The 27229-nt window shown below is 40.6% G+C and overlaps 1 protein-coding gene across 5 annotated transcripts; it reads left to right on the top strand.

The window, feature by feature from the left end:
- The first annotated feature begins 657 nt into the window (after window positions 1–657).
- Window positions 658–25856, top strand: NFE2L2 (NFE2 like bZIP transcription factor 2). Of its 5 annotated transcripts, none has more exons than XM_074911545.1 (6): window positions 658–905; window positions 10829–11023; window positions 20222–20491; window positions 20657–20752; window positions 21406–21585; window positions 23576–25856. In XM_074911545.1, exons 3-6 carry the CDS (start codon window positions 20225–20227, stop codon window positions 24779–24781), a joined length of 1749 nt encoding a protein of 582 aa, XP_074767646.1. In that variant the 5' UTR covers window positions 658–905; window positions 10829–11023; window positions 20222–20224; the 3' UTR covers window positions 24782–25856. The 5 variants fall into 5 exon arrangements, with proteins under 5 accessions (XP_074767646.1, XP_074767644.1, XP_074767647.1 ...); XM_074911546.1 differs by lacking the exon at window positions 658–905 and adding an exon at window positions 1155–1412; XM_074911543.1 differs by lacking the exon at window positions 10829–11023 and having other exon boundaries at window positions 659–905.
- Window positions 25857–27229: the final 1373 nt, after the last annotated feature.

Raw genomic sequence — 27229 nt, 5'->3', positions numbered from 1 at the left:
TTTAAGATAAGACTCTCCAATGATTTGGTAACGATGACACAGGGGTGGGGATCCAGACCTGCGGCCCACCTGCCCTAAAGCACTGCCTCCCGCCTGCGGGTCCGCCGTTACTCCCGAGGAACCGGGCGCGGCGTCGGATGCCCGTTACACAGCCGGAGGAGTCAAGCGGTGGGCGGAATGTCACCGGGGCCAGTGACATTACTGCTCGGGGCGGGGGGGCGGGACACCTCGCCTGAAGGTATCGATTCCAGGCAACCGGGGCGCACGCACGGCGGGCCGGGGGCTCTGCCGGCGCCGCTCCACCGGGCCGTGCCTCTCCGTCAGCACCCGCGGGCTGCTCCGCCGGCGCCGCCCGCCCTGCCCGGCGCTGAGCGCGCCCGCCGGCCGCGCCCCGACCGTCACATCTTTGACCGTGACCCACCGGTGTGACCGTGACAGGCACCTGCGCTAAGGCGCGGGAAAGAACGGGCGGAGCCGCCCCCGGTTCCGCAGGGCTCTGCGGGGAACACCGGCGCCTGCCCGCGCCCCCCGGACCACGACGCCGCCGGCCATTACCGGGGGCAGGGCGGGGGGCGGCCCCTCAGGGAGGGAGGCGGGGAGGCTGAGGGTCCCGGGCGGCGGGGCCGCGGAAGCGCCGGGGGCAGGCGCGGTTCCCGGCACGGCCGTCGCCGCTGCCGGGAAAAGAGCCGCCTCCGCGGGCTCCCGCGGCCGCTGAGTGGCTGGACGGCGGCGGGGCGGAGCGCGGGGGCGGCCGCTGGACCGGCCCGACCCGGGCCGCCTCCGTCCCCAAACCGCACCGGAGCGAGCGGGCAGGCGGTGCTGGGCCAGTCGCCACCGCGGCGTACCGGCCTCCCCGTGCCCCCCGGCGCCGCGCCATGGAGATCGAGCTGCCCCCGGCCGCCCAGGTGAGAGCGCGGCCCGCGGGAGGGGGGGCGGCCCCGGCACCCCCCGCCGCCCCCCGCGGGGCCCGGCCCGGCCCGGGCGGGTGTCCGGGCGAGGGGCGGGGCGGGCGGTCACGCGGCCGGCGGAGCACGTGGCGCCGCCCCGCCCCTGCGAACGCGCTGAGTCACGGGGCGGGCGGGGCGGGGGGGGGAGGGTGTCGGCGGGGGCCCCCCGCCCCGCTCTGCCGGGGGGGCCGGGCCGGGCCCGGTCTCCCCGCCCGCGCCGGTCGCGGGAAGGTCAGTCGGGGCCGCCGGGAGCCGCCGCAGCGGCAGCTGCTGGCCGCGTGCTGCCTCGGGCGGGGGCAGGCGCAGGCGCCCGCTGCAGCCGGGGAGGGGAGCGGCTCCTGAGGGAGCGGCCCCTGAGGGAGCGGCGGGGCAGGCGCCCGCCGCCGCCGGAGGGGCTGCCCGCGCCGGGCGCAGCCTCGCACCGCTGCCCCCGGCGTGCCCGGGCGCCCCTCGCTCCTTACTCGGGTGAGTGACCGCAGGTTTCCGCCTGCTGTAGCGCGGCTGCCCGTGGCAGGGGCCCCGCCGCCGCCCCGTCCCCGCTAGCGTGCGGCCCGCGCCGGCCGGCGGCAGCTGTTGCACAATCACGCACCTCCCTGGGGCGGCCTTGGGGTGGGCTCAGCCTCACACGCCGCCGGCGGAGCCTTCGTCTGGCCGGCGCTGGCCTCGGCCTGCGCCGCTGCTGCGGGGCGCTGAGGCGGCGGCGCCCCGGCTCCTCGCCTGCTGGAAGGCCCCTCGAGGGGCCCGGGGCAGAGCGCTTTCTCTGGGGCCCGCACCCAGGAGGAGGTGAAGCCTCGGTGGTTTCTTCCACGACGCAGCTCTTGGAGGCTTTAGCGGTGTTCGGGTGTACTTGTGCTCTGGACTCTTGTGCTAAGAACCCTCTTTAAAAGCTTGGGGAAGTTCAGTGCTCTTGTGCTGCAAACAAGGAGCAGGGTGAATAACTGAAAACATAATCGAACTCCGCTTTAAGTTTATATAAGCATTACATGTTTGTCTTGGGCTTTTAAATGGGAAACATACCCGTATCAACTCAGTATTTGCTTTAAAGAAGTAATACTTGAAGCTTGATCTGGAGATGTTTTAGTTGTTTTAATGCTACAAATTTAAGACCTGAGAGTTTCGAGACTCTTTCAGTGTATGTCAGTACAACGTATGCTATGTAACAGAGCTTCTTTTAACATTGTCTGTCCATCTTTTAGGATATGTAAGTGGGTACTTCCTATAGGTAACATCTTTTTAGCAGTGTTCATTGAATGCTGTTGCTTTTCTGGCTTAGGCCACTCATAGCTCTGCCTGGCCCATCTGTTTTTTCTAGCCCTGCGTAGTATGGCCACAACCTCCGCCTTGCCTCATCAGTTTCTTTGAAAATACTGTGACAAAAATCAGGTACTTGGCCTATGCTACATAAACACCCTATGAATTTCCTTTTTGCCTGTGGTATCCAGCAGTGGTGTTTTTACTCTCGTTTCTTGGAGTATCTTGACAGACTGATTCCTGTGTACCTGCTTTTGAACCACCTTGCCTAATTCATGGCGACTTCTCTACCAGTGAACCTATCTGTTACTGCTTGTTTGCCTGCTTTGTCACACCCTTTCTACCAAGTCACCTGTTGTAATTTTCCTGAGCTCAACAACTGCTGATTTGTCCTCTTGCAGACCTAGCCTGAAAAGGCACTGCGTTTTTTAGATAGTAAATGATTACCATCTTTGTTGTATAGTTTTAAGTGTATTTATGAAATAGAAAATTCAAATACCTGTTTCCCATAAAATACTGACTCAAAAGGAGAGGCGGGGAACAGAGTCTTTAGCCCCCTCAGATTTTGCAAGCAAGTGGATGGGTGTGCAAATACAAGCTCTTAGTCTTTTATGTGCCTGGTAGCAATTGTCATAGCAGTAAAGGTGAATGTGAAGGACTGGGATTGATCTCGCTCCTTAACCAGAATGTAAAATTGCACCTTTCTGCTACACACTTCTGTTGGAGTTAGAAGTGCTATTGTCTGCAGTATTCTTGAAAAAAGTATTCCTTTCTTGTACCTCTGTATGCAGAGGTGAAATGGGATGGCCAATTACACAGAACACAGACATCAAGACATCTAAAAAAGAATGCAATGGAACAAGTGTCAAGGTGTTTCAAATCATACTTGTGAAAGCATAATATTCTGATAGTAACTATTCTCTTCAATAAATTTGAAGTTATTGAAATGGTTGCTTGTAACCTTGTAAAGCAGCTCAACAAAGCCATCAGTTATTAAATTTTGAGCCTCGCAACAAGAATTCACTGACCAACACAAAGAATGAAGCTGTGGGGTTGCACTTAGGTTGAAGTAAGACCAACTGTAATAACTGGCAAAACCAAGAAGGCAAGTAATTGAGTACCTGTGTAAGTGTGTCTGTTAGGGTTTTTCTACTCAGAGAACTGCCCTGAAGAGTCTCCAGCTCAATTAGTGTGATCTCTTCACTTGAAAGGGCTTTAATGAGGAATTGCACATATTTTTTTTATGACATGCTGCATTACATTGTCAAGTGAATGGGTTTATGCTTTATTCCCTAATGGCCTATTGTTTCCACATGAGGTATATTCTGCAGGCAAAGACCAACAAGTGCACTGCTCAGGCCTGGCAACAAGTCCTTGGTTTTTGGGTTGGTTGGTTTTTTGTTTTGTTTTCTTTCTTGATAATGAGGTTTAAAAACCCTGTTGAATAGGAATATTTGATCCAACTGTCTGTCTGTAGAAATATCTGTATATGTAGATAACTTCAATGTAAGAAAATATCCACATTTCTGAATATAAAGTCATCTACTAAAATTATGGACAAGTTTGGAGGAAGTAGATAAGAGAGTATTGCAAGCTCTAACCTTAAGTAAACATATATTTATTTTCACCCTCTCAGTTCTGTGCTGTGCTCACCTTGATCTCGGTCTGCACTGATAGAGCTTTCTTTCCATCAAAACTCAAAAAAGAGTACCTTTCAGTTAAGCTGGTGGTAGATGTAATGCAATGTAGTATGTTTGGCTGAAATGAATGTAGACTAATAGGAGCTGACTGTATCAATCTCTTCAGGAGAACAGCTAATTGGATATTATTGTAGTAAATATCCATCATACGAACACTGTTCTGTAGTTTGTCTTTAAAATGTGCTAAGAATTTACGATTGTATTGGAAATTGGTGGAAGTGCAAGAAGTTACTCCCTCTGAAAATCGGACTTGAAGTTTGTGGTTAGCACTCAAAGTTGGAGAAGAGTTTGGCTTTGGAAGTTTGTTGGGAAATGTTTGAAAGAGACCAAACTGGAACAAAAAGAACATTCAGTGTAAGCAGAGGGCAGCTGGATGATCTCGTGTGCTGTAAAGAACTTGAGACATTTTTATAGCACTCCGTGGGTGGTTAGGAAGGTTTGTGTACACTTCCTACTGAGGTTCAAGGATAAGTTTGGGCTCTGTCCCTTTTTTTTTTTAATTGAAAAAATAAAGACAGTATAATTCTTATCCTGCATAAGAATTCAGCAGGTTATGTATAAACCTGAAGGGCAAGGATATTGTTAAAAATGTGTCAGATTACTGTATCTATTGTTGCACCTGAATACCATTTTGTTTTCTTCTGGTTTCTTTTTCTCAAGTTCTTTATCTTAAATTTGCTAAACAGAAAAATACCTCTTTGATAGGTGTTGCTACTTTTGTGGTCCTGACTGAAGTGAATGTAGCAATAGCATGTTGAACATACTTATTTTATTAAAGAAATCTTAGATACATTTGTGACATGATGTTGAGGAACACTAGAGGTGGAAGGAGCCAAGTGAAGTATTCGTTTATTTACGTTCTCAGTAAAATAATTTCTTACTATTCTTTACTATAATTTTTCCTATATGGTTGTAAAATTTTGTTATATTTGGTCCTTCAGCAGAATCAATAAACCCCAAAACCAAGAGCAGTCAGAGTTTGTAATTGAAAATTATTAGAATTCATTAGACTTTTAAAGGAGGCTTTTAGAAGAGTCAATTGCAGACTCACAAAAGGATGAGCCTAGGGGAGAAGGAGAAAATACAGAAAGTACAGGTGATGACAGTAAATGATGCCATGTGTGCTCATGACTGTAACACTGGATGTATGCTTCATTGGAAAGAAGAAATTTGTTTGATATTTGTATCTAGAACACTACTTCTTTCCTTTCCTTTTTCCCTTTGAAATGATAAAGATAAGCTTTAAAATGACTAAACCATTCACTAAAACTAGGCCAATTTGTGAAAGCATGATATATTTGCAATGATTGTGTTGGCTGAGGCTAGTACAGTGCAAGTCTGGGCAGTAAACTGTTGGCATGAATTAAATATTAATCCCCGGCTGCTGTGCTTGAGGTGAAGCCAGCAAAAAGTCCTCCAAAGTCTTCATGTTAATTACCTAGTTAAAATTTGTTTTGGCCTCCATCTCATTCCAACCCTAAGTAACCTATTATTTTAATATAGCACATTCCTAGAGAACTTGAAAGGGTTTGAAGTCTGTTCAGTTTTCTGATACAGTGTATTACACTGAAGTTGGACTTTGTGCCACAGAATACAGCTTTAGATGAAGGGAAAACAATACAATGCATTGGCCAGATTATTTCTTTTTCAGTAATAATCTAGTTTAACTGGTTTTGGAAACACTTCATCTGCTACCTATGCAAGTCTTTCCAGATAGACCAATGGAAAGTCAGGTAGGAGGAGCTGGAAGTCATAACTTGGGATATCCAAAGATGACCGATACACAGTGAACTGAAATCCTGCTCAGGATTGCCCAACAGTAATACTTTTATAGCATATTTCTTTTATTAAGGTAAACAATTAAACCAGCCAGTAAGAAATGAAGCCAGAAATGCTATCTGCGGTGTATAAAACTGCTGTAAACCATGGAAGGCTTATCTGAAACAGATACCAGCAAATATATTTCAAGTAAAGATAAGCAATGTGTACTTTTATCTTTCCTACCCAGTAACTGCTCTCCGTACAGGAAAAGCAAAGCTAGTGACAGGCACGTATTAATTGGCAGTAGCAAGAATTCATAGTGATCATATAACACTTACTGTTCTCGTACTTTAGAAAAACTATTACCTTTCTATGCAGCACAGTACTGAAGCAAGCGCAGGGTACAGCTCTGATTCAGGATTACTTTTAGTGTTTTTTAGACATATATTTCCTAACTTTTCTTTACCTCCTTTTGAAATAAGGGGAAAAAACAAAAAACAAAACAAAAAAAAAAACAAAACAAAAAAACCCCAAAAAAACCAAAACCAAAACCCAACACTTTCCAGCAGAATATCTTGTTTTAATATTAGTTTAGTTATACCTTGACATGCACAGTCCAACAGTGCCTATTTCAGACAGAAGCAAAGTCTCTCAGAACCTTACATTAAATATTAATTTGGCACCATACATTTAAATGAGATACTCATTTGGATAACCAAGTGGTCTGTAACAACATCAAGTAAGGGTAAAAATGTTTAATTATTTGACTGCTTTGGTGAAGAGGATTTGTCTTCATCTTATGAAGCATTTTCTGTTCTCTGTCTTCAGCAATTTTGAGTTCTTGGTGAAATATTTGCTCAGTATTCTTTAACTGACACATTCATTTTCAAATGTTATGTGTTGATATACATGGTCTTTGTGTTTGGCTCAGTTTCTACTTGAATGTTCACTTTAAAAGAGTTTAAATGTTTTGGTATGTTGATCATGGAGATGTTGGAAAGCTAATAAGAGTTAATAATAGTGTTAACTCAAAGCTACCACTGCTGCTCAGTGGTATATTAATAATCCCTAGCACAAGTACTAATTGACAAGGCTGTAGTAGAAAGGGTATAGTTTAGAAATAATATTTACATTGATGCAATTTATATACTACAGATCTAGTTTAAGTTTTTCATTATGTCAGTTTAGATTTCTGATTTTGGCCTGACAAACTGCAATTTTTATACTGGGAAGAAGGAATATAAAATAGTGTTTATTTTTATCTAAGTTAGTTTGAAAGTGCTGACTGTTAAAGTTTCTTAACTTTACAGTTAAATTAAAACATTTCAAGAAGCATGTCTTTGTTGTTGATGCTGTTGCAGTACTGAGGGAGCTGAGACCACTTGCACACCACTTTGGCTTGCACTGTCTTAAGACTTTTAGTCCAACTTCTGCAGTATTATCATGAGCAATACAATTTTTTTTTTTTTTAAAAAAAAAAGGGAAAGGAAAAGAAAGTTCCTTTAAGTTTGTTGGTGCAGCAACAAGTTATGTAAGACCAGTTTGAAACCATCTCTTTCAAACCTTTTAAGGAAGTATCTTTTGCATGACTATGAAACATAAGGATATCAACTTTTCCCTCTTAGTCCCCACCTGTCTCACAAAGTTTTATTGCTGTTTGCTGTGTTAGTTTTACATGCTGTCTCTTGTAAGTACAAAAAAATCCACTCCAGGAGACTGCTTGCAAAACATTTGCATACTTGAGAAATTGACTCAGAAGGAGCTTGGTTGATAGCCTGCCTTTCAGAGGTTTCTTTTATGATTAAGGGTGTGCTTATTTGCTGTGTTTGAAATTAATGCCCACTAAACGTTGAAGCAGTGACAGCTGAGTTATGTGAAAAGCTGCTGTGACTTTGATTTGCTTCCTGTTCAGATCATCACTGCTATTTCGCCATAAAGGGCTAAGACAGAAAGATCCTGGGGGGTTTTGTTTGAACCCTTGTGGTAAAATTAGTACCTCCCTACTTACTGCTATAATTAGAGTGGAGCAATTCCTGTGGTGCTGGGGCTGTTGGACGATCCCCATTCAGAATTCCCAGGCAGCACACGGTGGATGTGGCTCTGCCACTCTGAATGCTGCCTGCTCACATGTAAGATGGCCAGTGTTTCTCTCTGCTCTGCAGCTGACATTTGTGTTTTGTGACGCCTGGACACTCGCTCATTTCTTCTTTCTGCCTTCAGGAACGGTTTGCTTGAGTTATGTGCTGTTGGGTAAGAAAGCTGAAATTTGTCCTAAACCAGGGTATTTCCAGTTAGTTTGCGTGTGGTTATGTGACCGGATGACACGTTCTGCAATCAGCTGGGTAATAAAATGATGGGCAAAAGAGGGTGGCAAGCGTGGGCAGGCGGCGCTGAAGGTTGGTGCAGCTTGGCTCAGATGGGTGACTGTTTTTCAGAAGCTTCATATGTGGAAGGAGAATGTGGAGACTTTAGCAGCAGGGGTCATCCGAGATGTGCCAATGGGAGTATTCCACCCCAGCTTGGTACACTAACGCTTGTCTTCACTGGTATTGCAGAAGTAGTGGCTGATACGTATGCACTGGTGCAGATAACACAGTTGTTAAGGTCCCTTGGAACAAGCATACCATAGACCCTGGTGCAACATTCTGTGAATTATTTGACATGAGATGTACGGGCATATTTTCTGGTTTATAACACAGAATTATATTTTTTCTACTGTAGATTGGTCTTGAGCAGATCTGTGCCAGCTGAGGAATTTCTGGGAGGTTGTCCCACAGGTATTTGTAAGATAAATCAAACCAACCTGAGTAAACTTTTGAAACAAGTAGGATTTAAGATACCTAAGGATGAAAATGGAAGTACTTCAGTAATAAAAATGGTACTATTAAAATAGCATAATATGAAAAAACAGAACTTATATTTGAAGCTATATAAGTCATAACTTCTGACAGCTCGTCTCCAAAATTATTTAAGTTGAATTCCTTGGCTGTGGAAATGTACATAATGTTTAGATGCTTCATAGCTGTGTACGCCGTAATGGAGAGAATTACAGCACAGTGACTTCTGATACTGTGCTTTCTAATTTGGTTTTAGTGATTGAACTAAAATATTATCAGGTCAATTCTTCAACTAGTATAAATTGTTGTGACTCCCTGGAATGGTGTAGTTCTGTGGAATGTTTTCCAGCTTGATTTGTGATCCTTTATCATCTGCCACTTCAGGAATCTAGTCTGCACCTACCACTCTGGGGAATCATTGCTTAGCTGATAAACAGTGTGAACATCTTAGACATCTCTTCTCTTGAAGTTTGTCTTTGCTGGCAAAATGAAGAATGGAAGCCACTTAAATAATGAAACTGTTAATGGAGTGCTTTAAATTATTCTCAAAAACTATGTTACTAAGGTCAGAGTGATAGAATTATTTTAAATTTGAAATGAAGCTTGGGATGAGAGTTTTTGATAAATTGTGTGTGTATGTGACAGAGATGATGAACAAGGTCTTAGAAAATGCAAGTAGTAATGACAATTAACAGTTCATAGCTGACTCTGAGTAGTGATTTACCCTAACAAGATCTCTCTCTCATTGTCTAGATTAACTGTGCTGCAGAGAAATTTTAGAATCTTGACATTTTTACTGATAACTTGCTATAATAAGATCCCCCCCCCCCCCCCCCCCCCCCAAAGTATCTACTGAGGCATAAGGAAGTAAAGTGCTCTGGTCAAAGGCAGAAAGCTGTTTAAGATCCAAACCCGACATTTTCTTGCCTTCCATATTTTCTTACAAGTGATCATTTTAACCTTTTGCTCAACAAATCGATTCTAATTACATCTGGAAAGTAATCAAATCTTCTGTAATGTCTTCTACTAGAAAAATCATCTGTATATGCTGATTTTAAACAGTCTGCAAAACATACTGTAATATACTTGCAAACGGGATACCCACCCCCTACCCCCCACCCCATATTGTTTTGTTAACCATATTAACAGGCCTGGAATATGCTGCTTACTGATGGAAGAGGTATATTGACATATTCATTATTTGTGGCAAACAGTCTTATTTTGGCCATTGTAGGTGCTGGTAGAGTGTGTGAAGGGACACAGGTCAGGCAGAGATTGGCCTCTGCCTTGATTTCTTGGGTACATCTGCCCATTTAATCAGAAGGCTGAAAGAGGCATTGCTGTGGTAATCAGCTGTACAGGCTGGGTGCCTCCAGTGTACTCCAAAGGGACAGACATGGAAGCCCCAAGGAAAGTGGTGAGTAGTAGAGGCTCTTGATTTGGATGGAAGAACACAGCTACTGATGGTTGAGTTTGAGGGGTTTGTTCTTCTTTTGAGGATATTGAGAATTACTGCTTTTATATAATTGGGTAAGAGGGATAAAGCCATTTACCTACTCTGGTTTATGCCTTGGAAGATGAATTGGTATACAACTTATAAACTGAATATGATATACAACTTATAAACTGAATACTACACAGGACTTTAAAAAGTGAGGACTGGATTGCACCACACAGAAACAAAGCTTTAGTTTTGTTCACAGCGTTGTTTGGTTCCTCAGTGGGTTTACCTTTTTTTAAGTAAAAGCTGTCATTGTGTACAAAACCAATAAAATGGCACATGAATGCCTGACATGTTGGTGCTTCTTGAGCTTTCTGGTTTGGTTAACTTTGCAGGACCTTCAAGTGGAAGAGCTTCCTGAAACCTTTGCGGGGGTTGATGGCTTTTAGAGGATTGATTTTCGCTGAGAAATATGTGAATTACAAGTGCTTAAGAAAATGAGTAAAATCTATCCTTGCCTCATTCTATGGAAAAACAACTCTCTATCTTGGTGTGGCTGGAGAAAGGGGGGAAGCTATTTATACCCCTTTCATGCAAATTAAATAACGATTTCTGTGATGTTTCATGTAAATTTAGGGAGAGCATTTTTGGTCATCAGTGCCCAGTTGAATGGTATTGTTACTTACCGAAGCTTTTCTGTATTATGTCACTAATGAGCGCCAAATAAACTGTATAACCATGAACTACTTGTTTGGGAAGATAGTGTTACTGCAGCAGGAATTTGTCACACTGGGCCTTCCTTCTTCGAATCTGTTACAATCTTGTACTGTCCAGTGGTGAGCAGTTGAATAACAGTATATTTTTTCTGTTGTTTTTTCTTTCCCCTTGTAGAAACTAAATAACCTTTCCAAGTGTATTTGAAGTTGAACACTCCAAAATAAAAAAGTGACCCTGCTCATTTATTCAACACTCTGCACTGACACTGAATTCTCAGCATTATCTCTATAAATTATGTATGTGAAAAGTGCACATTAATTGCAAGACTGATCCACAAAGGTATTTGTGCCCCCCAGACTGCAGTGGGAGGTAGGTACCTACACATGCTGCCCTATGTGTGCCGATGTATACAGAACATGTCACAGCTGGAGCAAGCTATATTCCCTGCAATGTAACTGTATTCTCAAGCTGGCAGTACAGTTAGTGAACCTCATTGCTTTCTAACACACACAGATATTCCTGTTGCTTGCAATTGTCGTTTGGCCCATGAACAACAGCAACAACGTTGGTTGCTTGCAAGGTCAGTGAAGTGAAACTTGGTGAAACATTCTTCTTGTGATACTAGAGCATGCTGTTTCCACATCCAGGCTGTAGTGCAGTTGTAATACCCCATCTGGTGCTTGTCCCTATAATTTGCCCAGCCATCAGCAAAATGACAGGTAAAAATGGGGCTTTACAGGAAGATCCCAGTGCAGTGACCGTGTGTAGTACAAGGAAGATTCTGAATAATCCCGGAGAATATTTTGACTCACAAGCACACTGTTTTCCTTGCTGGTTTGAAACATGCTTTTTCCAAAAAGCGTGTAATCCAGATGAAATCAAAATAGTGGCTAATAGGTTATAACCCAAGGTTGGTACACCTAAGTATGTCATTTGCAGTTCTCTTAGGTTCTTTTCTCTGTTCTTACATTCATCTTTTCTTGCTTCTTGATTTGTTTCATTGGACATAAGAGCGCACTATAATTTGATTGGATCATGTTTCCCAGATGACTGAGCCATTATTATGAACAAATCCTCTTGTAGATAAACTAATGAGTAGCCTGTGGCAATGTCCTTGCACAGCACATGCCTGGCTGGGTACAGCAGGGTAGCTTGAAGATAATCATTTAACAGGTAATTGTTTTCCAAGTACTGTAGGTTCAATATATAAAAGGAATTGAGACATAAAGGCTTTTGTATTCCTATGGTTAAAAGATACATCTGAAAACACTGCTGATATTTTCTGTATTATTTGTTTACATGTAGGGTAAGTGGTTTTTTTGCTGCATTAATGACAAAATTCAATAAATGCTAGGTTTTTTTAATGATACGGTTTTGACTTGAGAGGAAGAAAAGAAAACCAAACGCAAATAAAGCCATTAAGATCAGCTTTTTCTGAAATGAGGTAGGCGTCTGAGACAGCTATTTGAATGTCTTTCAAAATGGAGTTAATGGTACAGTGCCTGGTGATTAGACAACAGCTAGAAAGTCAGCCACAACAGAATCACTCAGTTTACCTGCTGGGGCAACACAGCAGAGTTTTGTTGATATATTAAGCATGTAAAAACAAATAGCCTAACACAGTCTTTTATAAAACAAGCCCATGTTTTTGCCTGTCTTCGAATTTCATCATGCAACTTGTGTAATAGATTGTAACTTGAATACATATTAACTTTGTGTGCTTATTGACTTAATCATTTTGTAATGCTGCTGATGCAAAGTACAGTAAAGAAGTATCAAGTAATGGCTCTGTTAAGCTGAAAGAGGGATTCAAAATTTGAGTAGAAAGGACCACAACACTTTTATACCAGCCAAATATACTGTGGAAAAGTGAAATTTAGATTTAACGCAATATAATTAAGACCTAAAAGGGAAGAATGGAACCCATCTAGCTGAAGCAGCAAAGCTGTGAAAACATGTAAGATTCATTGCTTTAGATACTGATGTTCCAGAAAGCACTCTGGGATGTCAAGAGATTTAGGACTACGTTTAAAGAAGTGGGATGACACCTGTGACCATTTTTGGCTTTTGCTTAGCAGCCGGGGTAGTGCTTGTAAATATGGGCATAGCTAAATTTATTCAAGTTGATTGTCATTGGCTCACAACATTCGACCTCACTGTGTTTTCCTTGAGGCTAAGGCAGAAATAGGGGAATTTGGAGCAGATAAAATGCATGACAGATTTGGCTGTGAATACTAGAGAATGACTGCTGAAAAATCAGATGTTGTACAAAGAAAGCAAGTACCAGTGTCAGATTTAAGACTGTCCTTTATGTAAGCTATGCAGATGAGATGGGTTTTAGCTTTTTTTTTTTTTCCCCCCTGATTTTTTTTAAGATGTTGAGGCAGGATCAGTCTTGGGACAATTCAGCCCCTGGAAACTGCGTACTCTATATTACTCTTATTTTAAAGCTGCCTTCTAAAATACATATTGATTAAACAATTTAGAAAAACACAGCTACTTCTGGAGTGCCTGAGAGAGAGCACCAAACAATTTTCTGCAAAAAGATCTGCAGAACTGAGCAAGAATCCCCTGATCTGTTGTACCAGAAATGGTCACCTCAAGGCAGACCTAATGTATGGTGAGAAAAGGATATATGTATGTATTCCTGACTCCAGAGATTAATGAGCCAGAGAGGAGAATGTTGCTCCCGCTGCTGTGCCCCAGGCTGGAAGGGAGTGCTGTGAGGCCCTCACACACATTCAGTATTTTGAGGATTGGCATGGAGGTGAAGATTGATTGATTTTGCAGAAAAAGAGAAAACTATTGTCAAAGTGAAGAAGTAAACTGCTCTTTACGTGTCTCCTTTTCCTTCTCTTTGCTGTTTCTCTGATGATGGTGTTTACCTGCTGTGGTCTTGCTGTTAGCATTAGGGTTTTGAAGCTTTTGGAGTTGGAATGAAGTTAGTACATTAATGACTATAAACAGCCTACAATGGGTGTTCTTTATTGCAGTTACATTCTTGCTCATTTTATATTATTCAGCCTTAAAAAACCTGTCTTTTCACTCTTACTGGAGAATATATGAAGTATATGTTTTCCCTGGCAGTTTGGAAAGCTTGCTTGCCATAGGATGTATCATATGGGAAAGCCATCATGTTGGGAGCTGTATGGATCTTAGTTGTAGCCTTTGTTGATACCATTCCTGGAAGTTGATGTTTCAGGTGAAATACATAAATCATCCACCTCTCAAGGGAGGTATTTCTGGAGTGAGTGTTGGGAGAGTAGGTGGGTAGTGTCCAGAATTGCACTTGTAGGGGAATATTGTCCTTCCAGCCAGCCAGAGTTTCTCCCTGTCTTTGTCAGAATAATGCTTAGACAAGGCTTGCAGTGAAACTTTCTTAAGAATGCTGGACAATCCAGGCAAAGAATCTTTCAACTAATTTATAGGAGTAGATCCTGACAATTTGGCATTTATCAGGAGAGCCTGCTGGAATACAGTGGGAGGTATGGTCTGAAATATGACATGTATGTTAGGAGAAAACAGGCTGAACAGTTTTAGCTAATGAAATACCAAGACTACTTCTGTTCCTGGCCTCGCAAAGCATTCCAGTTTTCTTTCTTCAGTAAGAAAACTAAATCTGCCTACAAACACTTGGATTTCAGGGACTAAGCTTATTTCATATGACTCTGTTGGGGCAGAATCATGTCCCAAGATACATGGTCAGCATTTTTCAACCGTCTTATTTATATAGACATGGAGTTGAAATATAACATTAGTTCTTTAAAGCTATGGCTTTCCAACCCTTTTAGAGTTCTTTTTCAGGTAAGTTAGCCTGTTAGGGCTTAAAAAGAGTTTGCTGGCCAAGATACTAGGCATCCAAAGATTCTTTAAGGGCCAGGAAGAGCAAAAGGGCATCAAGAAGCGGAAGCAGCCTGGTTTAGTGTCAGTCCAGTCACACCAGTAGTAAGTGGCACAGGTATGAAAGAACAAGACACCCCATCACACCCACCTAAACACCCTGTTTCCTCCTAGATTGCCTGGAACGTCATGGTGAAGAATGTGGGACAGCAGGCGGCAGCTCCTCAGGACGGTCAGGGATTTGACCTTGTGTAGTCACAAATCACAGGTTGCTGTCACGTGGCTTTATTTGACAGCTGTCTGTTCTGTCACATTTCCAAATCCAAATCCAGACATCTAAAATTGCTATTGTACCCTGCTGCCCTGCAGCGTAAATAGCTTCTGCCATTCCTTTTCCCCATTCTTCACATAAGGGCTGCTGCTTGTTCAAGTTTTTCATGGCCTCACTGTCCTTTCAACATTCTGGAGTTAACCTTTGTTCTTCAATTTTCAGTTGTAAGGGATTGAAAATTGTGGGTCAAAACTCAGTTGTTTTTAAAAAGATTTATGGTGTCAGGCTAACTTCATCTGCTTTCTGTGATTTCTTTGGAGCATGAGGCTTAGCTGTCTAAGGATTTTTTCCTGTAATTATGAGTTGTAATTAAGTAACCTACCTTGAAAAAGATTTAGAAATCAAACTACTAGTTATGGTGATTTCTAAGATCATCTAAAAACATCAAATGGTTTATAAATCTTTCTTAAAACCTACTTGAACAAAATCAGGTCCCTTGGAGGACAATGAAGGGGAGACATTCACCTGTTGCTTCCACAGCCTGTGCTTTTCTTAAGTGGTAAGATGCTTCCAGCTCCTTCTCTTGGCACTTGCTCTATTACTTGATGCTCTCCCTTTCATTCTTGCCTTGGAGTATCTCCGGTCCGTGATCCTTACTTCCAACACACTTTTTTAATAAAGCAAAAATGTAAGGTGCTTTTTTTCATGCCTTTGACTTTCTGGAAAACAAACAGGAATTGAGGGATACTTTGCCATCTCTCTTAGTAAGCTGTAGAAGTGTTTTCCTGCTGCTTGTGGGGTCCTGGTCTGAGCTCCCTGCTGGATGCAATAGCCATCGATTCTGTTGCTCTTGCCTTTATTCATGCTGGCATGTGAAATCTCTTCTTGGAGTTAGGTACTAACGGATCGTGGGAAAGAAAAATCCTTGTCTGGTGAGAGATTCTACTAGCATTGGGCTAGCATCTACTACCCCAATTTATGTTGCAAAAGACATGACTTTAAGAAGTCAACGTGCAAAACCCATGATGTGCTCTGTATTAAGGAGATAGCTAATAATGGGTTGAAAGCACTGTCAGAGATAACTGGTTGTTTCTCTGCTGACACTTTGGCCACTGGATGTTTCCACTTTACCAGTACTACCTGAAAATGGCTTATATTTCAAACAAAAATAAAACCAGCCAGATAAACCAAACAGGGATGAAATGAAAGATTAGCATTTTGTTTAAAGCATAAAAGTCAGTCTATGAAAATAACATGAAAACAGGGTCTCTTTCCTTTGTTTACCCTACTACAAATACGTTTGCTTAGGAGCAATAAGAGTTAATTGTCAAACTTTACAATGTAGTCAGAGATTTTCTCATAAAATGTATAACAGACTCTGCCCAGATGGCAAATGCTGATATGTAAATCTAAAACATGAAAATTTCCATTGGGGGCCAGATGGTGGCTTAATGTGAATTGTTTAACATTTATGTTTATCTTATTAAAAGTGCCTTTATATGTCCAAAGTAAGCTATCAATGTGGTTGGAAGAGCATATCACTAAATGAACAAAAAAAATCAAACCATGAGTACAAGGCACCTCCTGCTTACATGGATCATGGGAAAGCAAAGCATGTCCTCTGTTGAGAGTTCTTTCCCTGTTGACAAAATTGTGAAAATACTGCAAACAAAATCAAAACACTGTTAGAAATGTTGGACAATAGTAATACACACATGAAATACCATAATGTATTTCCCCTCAGAACAGGTGTTGGTGTTCAGTGGGCAAGAGCTGAGCAGTAGCTGTGGGGGAAGCGTAGCGGCTGCGGTCCCTGCCGGGCACGGGTCCTTCCTTCTGCACCAGGGGTCTGGCTCTGCCCGCACCGCCGCTGGACTCTGCCAAAACCATCCTTTCCTCTGATGCAATTCAAGACATTGCACAACGGAGGAAAGAACAAACGGGTGCTTGTGGACGCCGTCACATGAGGGACCGCTGGCGCCTTTACAGTAAATCACATCTGATGTTAAGGGAAGTGGTTAGTGTGGCTCCAAAGGGCAGCGACGAGCCCTGGGTCACATGAATCTTTCACAGAACTCTCAGTGAATGTGCTCCTCTTAGAATGTGAATCTATGCTTGCTCGTCCCTCCAAATGAATCTTTCTGGGACTGGCACATTGTGTTGAGGCATCTAAAAATCAGAGGGTAGCTGTTGCACAGGCGAGAAGTAAAATACCTTTTAATACTTTTAGTTAAACTCTCCAGGCATCAAATACACGGTTATTTTTGCGATGCTTTCACAGTGGAAGGGGAAAAAATGCTTCAGTGATAAAGTGGAGTGCCTGCCTGTGTCTGTGGATACCTCTGTGTATGTGTGTGATAGTGTTCAACAAGGCAGAGAAGTAATATAAAGAGGAAGGTTGTGGCGGGGCTGAAAGAACAAAATTGCAAAATACTTGCTTTAGACTGCAAATTATTTATTTTTAGTTCCTTGCCATCACCTTGTGCTGGGAGTTGTGATTCACTCCTTAGTGAATCACTGGCCAGCGTTGACTCCATTAACTTTGACCTGAGGCTTCGGACTAATGCCCAGAATTAATTTTTTTTCTTGAAAAGGGCAGTATTACTAAAAGCATTGGCTGAAATTATACATAAGTGTTAAATGGCAGGTTAATATTTAAAACAGTGTGCTGTTTGATGATATTACGTACTAGCATATTGAGCAGAACATTTCTTTCATGCACATGAATAGTTATTACTTGAATTGTTATTTGAAGTTAAGTCTAATATTGCTGTATTTATATAGAACTTTTCAAATTGAAAATAGGAGGGCTCTTTTCCAATTATATGGTGATTTAAAAAAAAAAACCACCACCCTTTTGGTTTCAAGTGCCACAAACACAACACTAAATAAAATAAAAAAACCCATCTCTCTCCAGGGTAGAGCACAACACTGTTTAGCCCTTTGCCAGGTCCCTTGAAATAAATACAGTCCCTTGAAGAATGGTGACAGGAGCCATTAAGTGCTGTAATATTTCTCACACAACAGCGCAAGATCCTGAAAATCCTGAAAACCATGCTATCAAATTCATTCAAAAAATAATCTTGCCTGCTGAATTAATTGCTGCACACATGCAGAGGTGGTAGTATACAGCCACAGCATTTTTCTTGGTCCAGTTGCTCTCTTCCCACAAATGATGCAGCACTGAAAGCTACTTATTTTGGTAATGAATATAGCCAATAGTATGGCTGAAAGATTTAATAGCTGTGCCTTAAGTTTTTGCACTAAGACTATGTGGGTTTTCTTCTTAAGGAAAACATGTTACGCCTTCTGTACCTCTTTTTTTGATCACTTTTGTTTTTCATGATGTAAATTGAAGCTGAGCGCCAGTTCTGCTATTTTTTGTGCTGTAGTCAGTTGCAGCTTGGGGAGGAAACCAGCTCTGTTATTTCACAGCATGCATTATACACACACAAAAAATCTTTTGAGTCACATTTTTAATGGTGCCTTGTAAATGAATAATTCAGAAATGAGCCTTAAAATCCAGATCCTGCAGTTTTATCCAGAACATATTGCAAATGCTCTGAGACTAGGAAACAGTTTTGAATCTGCTGCAGAAGGAGACAGTGAGCAGCTGGTAAACTACTGGCCCTTAATGAAGCTATACCATATTGCAATATCTCCAATTACTGCAGAACTTAATTAGTTCGTTTTAACCTGCCAATCTGGAGAGACCAAACATAGTCTTGGGCAGCCACTGTGATTATTTTAGCTTCTTCATTGCTGGCCGTTAAAGCTGAGTTTGGTCTCTCCTAGCAAGGTGTATTAAATATGTCTTAGATTTGGGAATGCCTGCATTGTCACACACAGATATTTTATGTAACTGCCTGATTTTAGAGAAAAGTAATTTTTTTAGTAACTGGTAGAAGGAGTTCATGCTATGTGTAAATATGAGTGCTAATGGTATAGAATTTTTAACAAAGAAATGAGAATACTGAATTGGTTTGTTCAAAAGTAGACCTGTCCTGAAGCTTTTTGTCATAACTGATACACAGAATTGATTTTTCTGGATGGCAACATGAATTAGTGTTCAGGTTACTTTGCTTCTCTATTTGAAAATAGTGTTTAGAGTTAAGGGAATGTTTAATAATGGCAAAAAAATTGTATCTTGGGTGTAGAAGTGGTAACTGAAGCAGTAAAGTTCTGTTTAAATGAAATGTAGTATTCCATATATTATTTGTAGTGTGCTAGCCTGATGAGAATGCCCAACACTGAACATTATTTTCGTGTGCTGCAGCTAAAAGGTAATTTTAAGAGTAATGAAACATGCTATGAAATCAAAACTCCAAGGCACCAGCTAGAAATTGTTGGCATTTACCCATCTGACAAATGTGGCTACCAAGTATTAAAATTCTGTACCAGCAGACATCCAAATTGATAATTTTTTGAGTTTTAGGTTTCCTTTACAGAAGAAAACAGTCCAGACTTCAGGCTTTAAAAATACTGAATATTTGAACCCCAAAACAATCCACTAGCCCCCTTTCCCCCCAAAACCCCCTCATGCAATAAATTAAAAGAAACTGTAGCCAAATCAAATAATATTAACCAGTTGGTTTTCCCTAAATAGCGGTTTAATTTATCTTCTGAAACACTACAAGTGCGAGGGGTAGCTGATTTCTAAGAAATTTAGGTGGTTGTTAGCTGTCTGATAATGACTGACTCTGTGATGAGCCAGAGGCCAACTGATTAATAGTATTTGAGACCTGTTGACCCCTAATTTATACTCAGCTGTTTCAAACCAACTGCACTTAGAACATCAACTTAGACTCAGCTTTAAATTACAGTTTTTTAGTAATAGTCTTAATAATTGTGTTTAGTGCTACAGTGATGTTATATCACTTAGTGACTTTGAAAACAGGTTATCCTGTGACTCTGAAGCCCTGTTCTGCTGATCTTTAATACTTAGTATCAGGATGGAACATAAATATTATTTTAAAATATGTTTTGTAGTATGGCTATTACAGTTACTTCAGACAGCCCCCATCATATTGTTAGTCAGCTTTTACAGTTTTATAAGACCATCTGAAAAAAATTTACATGGGCAAACTTTTCAATTTATTCTTTTCTCCTAAAAATGACTTCTTAATGTGATGCAACTAATTCTATAGCTTCGTGTTTTCTGTGAGCTAACTTAGGCAAAAAGAATATGTTTATCCTCTGGCTAGTTTGTGTATTACCTTACCAGTTGTAATAAATTGCTTAGTTGCTATGAGCCTCTGTGCCGGTTACAGCAACCAAGCCATCAGTTCAGAAGGGTCATATAGAGCCATATTTTATTTAGATAACTTTAGGATTAAGAGAATAAGCCTCAGTTACACGACTCTGTTTAATACAGAAATTACAAGCTTTGCTATTGTTCTAAACCAGTTTTGCTGGGGAGCATGCTTGCTTAAAAAAACCCCACATTTCTGTTGCAGGACATGAACTTGATTGACATCCTTTGGAGGCAAGATATAGACCTTGGGGCAAGGCGTGAAGTTTTTGATTTTAGTCAACGACAGAAGGAGTATGAACTCGAGAAGCAGAAGAAACTTGAAAAGGAAAGACAAGAGCAGCTCCAAAAAGAGCAGGAGAAAGCCTTGCTGGCTCAGCTGGAGTTAGACGAAGAGACAGGTGAATTTGTTCCTGTTCAGCCAGCTCAGCACATTCAGTCAGAAAATACTGAGCCACCACTTGGTTTTTCACAGGTAAGCTCTAATATGTGTTTGTGAGTGCGTTTAAACATTTTTCCATTCACAGGAAGACGTAATGTTAGTGGTTACCTAAAATTAATTTGCATTTGTTGCTGTAATGGAAGATTCTTCAGTTATTCAAAGATGCAGTAACATTTTTTTCATAACTTTCCTATTTAGACCACGCAAACTTCAAAAGCAGAAGCGGAGGCCTTGTCCTTTGATGACTGCATGCAGCTCTTGGCAGAAGCATTCCCATTTATAGATGACGATGAGGTAAAAATGCTCAATACAGTGGTTTCATGGGTGGTCTTCTAGGGGATCAGTCTCATGTTTTCTCTTACTAGTATTTGTCTTCAGCATAATATTAATTTGTGATATGATTTGAGTTTTGTCCTCAGGCTGACTCCCAGCTGGAATAAAGCAGTATAGTAAGCTTAAACTAGGAGCGGAGAGGTACTCTTGTGTTCCTTCTGCTTACTGAATCCTGTAGCCAGCTGATGGCAGCCCTTGCACTTACTATAAATAACAGTAGTGGACTTTGTCAGTTTGTTACAGTGAACTTAGTGCCGATCTCTGGAGTTAGTGTGTTTGAGTTGCCTTTTTTCTGTGTGCTGATCTAGACTATTTGATGTGTAAGGATAAGCCCTTCACCACCCAGTTTCTAGATTAATTTTTTTCCCTATTTTTATCCTTAATATGATAGCGCCTTTCATGGGAGTATTTTTATATTATCCCATTGTTTACAAAAAAAAGCGTTTGTTAAGAAATATCTGTTTATTCTGCAGAAATGGTATAATGCCCCAAAACAGATTTTGCTTTGGAAAATTAAAAGTTGTTTTTCTGAGTGGGGTTTTTTAATATGTGGGGTATTTTTGTTATTGTTGTGTTGGCTTGTTTTTTAAATTTTTTTTCTTTAAACACTTCAGGCTTCTTCAGCTGCATTTCAGTCATTGGTTCCTGCTCAGATCAATAGCAACCCAGTCTTCATTTCTGCTGATCAAACTCAGCCACCTGAATCGCCTGTCCTAGTTCCACTTACTGATGCAGAGAATATGCAGAACATAGAGCAAGTTTGGGAAGAATTATTGTCGCTTCCAGAGTTACAGGTAAAGGTTTAGTATAAGCACCTGAAAAAAATAGCATGATATTTTGGAAGAGTGTGGTGTTTTGGAGAACGCAATACAATAGCATACTTAAGAGATGGTGATTGTAACTATCATCTTGGATCCTACACCTGTAACACTTTAATTTTTAAAAAATAATATATTGAAAAACGTAGGATAAAGGAAATCAGTTGTTTATCAGAAGGCCTTAATAAAACACAATCTATCTTCCCAATCGGAACTTCCTTATGTTTAGCAAATCATGGTTTGCCTCTGTATGGAACTTGTTACAGCATGATCATGGTTGAAATTTCAGGTGCTTAAAAATGGACACTTCTTGATTATGGATGTACAAGAGGAATTGTTTCCACAAGCTTTATTGTAAATGTTGGGTTTTTTTGGAAGTGTCTGATTATGCAAATCATTTATGGTTACTTGTACATTCAACTTGTATCTAAGGAAAAGGTTTTGTAAAGATGGTTAATATTTAGATACATAGAAGAGTCAGGTACAGTTGTAACTACTGTTTATGTATGTTCAGTAAGAACTAATTATGTAACGTACATGAACTGAATATTTCAAAGGAACAAAAAAAATCACATAGCTGTATTTCTAAATTGTGCATTATAGAGGAGGTCTAGGGCTCCTTTTCCTCCTATCCTTATGTTTATATTTTCCTTAGACTATAAAATTGAGTAAATTTATTTTCAAATATATTACTGTAGAATGTCATCATGCTTCAGCATGATGCTGCTCTACTTTATGCTGTTAACACTAGAGATGAATGCTTGGTGGAATGCCTGTAGATCTGAATTGTATTAACAAAACCCCATGTTTGCAGTAACTGTGTTTTTCCTGCCACTCTGCATTTTCCCTTCATCTTTTTATATTTTAGAAAATTTTCATAGTTTCCTAAACTTTACTGCTGTGGTAGGTATAAAAGCCCCACATAAGTAACAAGGGCAATTGGCTGTGAAAATGCAGCAGTGATGCTGGAAATACATTAAGAAACCAAACCAAAATTACCTATTGCAATAATTCTGACTAGTAATTGAATAATTTTCTCAGAGAAGTGAGATAATTGAGGGTGGTATCACCTTTTATGAATTATATTTGAAGAAAAAAAAAAGAGCTCTCATTCAAAACCTTAGCTCAAGCCTTGAATGATCTCTGGTTAAATAATCAGTGTGCGATCCCTTCTTAAGAGAAACAGAATCATTTTGGTAATTGCCTAATTCTTTGGGGACAGCAGGCACACTTATTTCAGCTTCAGTTAAGAAACTGCCACCCCATTGGAAAGAACATTGGTCTTGTAGCCAATGAAAGCCCGTCAATGTAACGGTCTTCGACAGTCACACTGGTGTTAGCCAGATTAAATAAAAGTATGTGGGGTGAGTTTATGTTTGCAAGTCTTCATGTTAGTACTCTTTTTACTTCACTGAGAATTACTTTTCTCTGCACTGAACAGCTGCTTCATTCAGTAAATCCTAAAAGAATCTTGGGTTTTGAGGAACTCTATTACATAACATGAGTGCTAGAAGTAATTGTGTGCTAGTAATGCTCACTGAGTCTCATTCAGTAATTTTACATTTTCTGTGTTCATGCCATTCCTAGCAGTGGTGCTTGTGAAAAGTTCAGACCTGGCAGCTCCAGGATCCCCACTAGCAATTTACCAGAACAGGAGGGCTCCGTGCAGCTTCCATATAGCATTGGAATGGGTCTCTTCAGCATCTTGCTAGGAGTTTAAGAGGCTCTGCTCTCTTAATCTGAACAGCTTTGTCCAGAACAAGTTGCTTCATACCCTTGCTTAGGTATCTAGTCTTCTGCCCAGATTGTCTCTCCATAGCTGTAGTCATCTGGGTTACAACAATGTTGTAATACCCATTTTATGTCCACATTGATTGCTAAAACAGTTAATGTTTGTGCATTATAGAAAAAGGTTTTATCAGTTGGAGATGTGTTGCTCAAATTCTTTCTTGCATTTCCCATGTAGTGTCTTAACATTGAAAATGATAACCTGGCTGAGGTAAGCACGATCACAAGCCCTGAAACCAAGGCAACAGAGATGCCCAACAGCTATAATTACTGCAGCTCATTACCCATCATGAGAAAAGATAACTGTGGTCCAGATTTCCTGGATAGTATTGAGGGCCCCTTTTCCAGCATTTTGCCACCAGAAGACACTAGTCAGCTGAGTGTGAACTCTTTAAATGACATGTCCCCTTCAAACTCTGATTTCTGTGAGGATTTCTACGCCACCTTTATTGATACAAAGGCGAATGGTGACAGAGCAACGACACACACTATCAGTCAATCACTCGCAGAAATTCTAAGTGAACCTATCGATCTTTCAGATTTCTCACTGTGTAAAGCTTTTAATGGCAACCACTCAGGAACCATACCAGAGTGTAGTGATTCTGACTCTGGTATTTCACTGAATGCAAGTTCTAGTGTAGCATCACCTGAACACTCTGTTGAATCATCTGCCTATGGAGATAAGACTTCTGGTTGTAGTGATTCTGAAATGGAAGACATGGACAATGCTCCTGGCAGCGTGCTGCAGAGCAACGCTACCACATACTCTTTGCAGTTCCAGGATCAAGTGTTTTCCTCTGTGGGGCCAAGCACTCAAACACCTAGTTTACAGTGTACAAACACACCAAAGGAAGAACCCCCTGCCAGTCCAGGTCACCCCAAAGCTCCGTTCACAAAAGATAAACCTTCAAGCCGCCTTGAAGCTCATCTCACAAGAGATGAGCAAAGAGCAAAAGCTCTGCAGATCCCTTTTCCTGTTGAAAAAATCATCAATCTCCCTGTTGATGACTTCAATGAAATGATGTCTAAGGAGCAGTTCAGTGAAGCCCAGCTTGCGCTTATTCGAGATATACGCAGGAGAGGCAAGAACAAAGTGGCTGCTCAAAATTGCCGTAAAAGAAAACTGGAAAATATAGTGGAACTGGAGCAAGACTTGAGTAACCTAAAAGATGAGAAAGAGAAATTGCTTAAGGAAAAAGGAGAGCATGACAAAAGCCTTCGTCAAATGAAAAAACAACTAACCACCTTATACCTTGAGGTCTTCAGCATGCTACGTGACGAAGATGGAAAGTCTTACTCTCCTAGTGATTATTCACTGCACCAAACTAGAGATGGCAATGTCTTTCTTGTTCCTAGAAGCAAGAAGTCAGAGACTAAACTTTGAAGGGCAGCACAGCTGGCTACTGTTCTCAGAGTTATTATTTTTGTATCATTATCCTGATAGTTTTTACTGTGAGGTGGAATGCAGAATTAGGTAATGTTTTTCAGGTAATTCTATGCAATGATAATTTTAAAGTTAATAATTAGTTTATGGAAGATTCAAGTTTAAAACTAATAGTGTAATGCAGATGGATGTATGCAAAATTTGTAATCTCACTTTTATAACAGACACTTCTGTCTTATAGCACCACTTTGACTAGTTTCCATATAGATGTAAATATTTAAAGATACCATATTTATATACTGTTCCTATCTCTTGTTATATTCATAGATTTGATATATATAAAAAAATTATTTTAGCCTTCTAAATATAATTTCTTGCAAGACAAACAGTATGGCTTCTGATACTTTTTTATAAATATGCAATAGAGTTTGTTTCCCATTTTTCTTACACATTTATACTTGCTTTATATTTAATATTAATTTAATTTAGTATAAAAGTTGATAGTGTTTGATTTTGCTTTATCAATTCATTATTTTTTTTAAACTCTACTTCATACGCCTTTATTACCCTAAAGGGAAATCCTCACTAGTTTTCCAAGGTTAAGTCTTCATGTAACAAATATGCTTCATAACCAGAGATGTATCACTCAGCACTGTCAGCATTACTAATGCTTGTTCAGCATAATTTTTAACCTGCCATTTGGAAGGATTGTGTAACACAAAGTTAAGTTTCAAGTCAGTGCTAAATTTACATAATTTTTGTTTTGCTCTTTGAACACTACTTAAATTGATGATCTTTCTTTCAAAGGTATTTAAAATCTGTTAAGACACTGTCAGCATTATGCATTTTTCCATCTAAAAATTCTGTACACTTTAGAGTAATTGTTCTAGAAATACACTGTGCATCTCGACTCCAATTAGTGAGCATCATTTGTCACTGCTATTACTTTGGAGCTTATGGAAAAAGGCACAATAACTGTCAACCAACTGTACTGTTTGGAACCTGCACTCAATTAATTGAAAAGCATTGTGGATTTTAAATTATGATTTAAAAGAATAAAAATTTGGCAAACAAATAGCATTGTTTTATTTATTCTTCACATGGATCTTTGTACTTGATCACTGTGGATTTTTTCAATACAAAAAATACATAATTTGTAATACATGTTGATCTGATGAACATTAAAAACTGTATCATCTTCCTTCATCTTCCCTATGAAACTTCTAAAAGACATGTTTAATCTGAAATATTTTTTCTGCTACTGATAATCTATATATAATTTTAGGAAAAGTGTCTATTACAATATTATGCATAATTTCATTTAGTATAATAAACACCAAGTTGTTTTGCAAAGACCCTATGGTACACTTTTTTAAAATAAATAATTGGAGATAGCAAAAAAGGGCAGAGTAGGACCTGCGAAGATTGTTTAATAATGTTGTAGGAAAAAGGGTTTAAAGAGAGACATCAGAGTAGGAAACCAGCCTTCCATTAGCTCATTATTCACAAAGTTGGAGTAACACTGAATGAAATGATACGGTGATTAGTGAATTCTGTCTTGAGATTTTCATAAACCATGCTGGAGTTGCATACCCAGCAGAAAGCATCCCCTCTCGTGGCTGGTCATGAAAGCCAAAGGAATGATTTTAGATTATCATAACCCCAATTCCATACTATATTGCTTTTTATGGATCTTCTGAGTATGCACAAAAAACCCCAAAGGTACAAAGAGGAAGTACAGAAAGCTGTAGTTCTGATGAATATTATTCTGTCAGGATGCTGTGGAAGGTCTCCTGGTTTTGGCTGCTCTGTGCTGTTTGCTGCTTCCATACAACTCTCCAGTGCCTCCAAGCTCTCACTTGAATAGTATTAACTAGGTTGATTACCTTGGTACATTTTGGTTTTCCCTGTATGCACAGAATTTCAGAAGCTATTATCCAGCTAGTCACAGTAGTATAAAATGTAACTCTTTGCAAACAGTTTTTATTACCCCAAATTATTTTTTATTTCCAATCGTTGTCACCTCATCAGTCATATTCCAGTTAAGTCATTTACTGATTCTGAATAGTACAGGCCCCTCTAATACCTGGTGCAATCACACACACACACACCCCCCCCCTCCTCTCTCCCTCTAACCCAAGAAGAGCAGCAGCAGTAGGAAAGCAGAGCAGTAACAGCAGCTTCACCAGGAAGGTAGTAGTTTTGCTCCAGGAACCACGGCATTGATCCTGTTAACTATATCCTCTTTCAAAGGCAGGTGTAGTGGCCGAGTGCCATGACCAGAAGTCTTTGGTTCCTAAACCTGGGACTATCAGATGTTCTGGCCCTGCCCTCCTGAAGAGAAAATTAAGTTTCACTCAACTTCTCATGCTGTGTTACTTGCTGCAAACTTTCAAGTGTCCTGTCCCCAAAAAATGTGTGTCTGAGGCAGCAGATACAGCACAGTTG

This window comes from Athene noctua, chromosome 7, assembly GCF_965140245.1.
Source record: "Athene noctua chromosome 7, bAthNoc1.hap1.1, whole genome shotgun sequence".
Classification (NCBI taxonomy): domain Eukaryota; kingdom Metazoa; phylum Chordata; class Aves; order Strigiformes; family Strigidae; genus Athene; species Athene noctua.
Note: the sequence above shows the minus strand (reverse complement) of the source record. Positions and strands in the feature narration are given on the sequence as shown.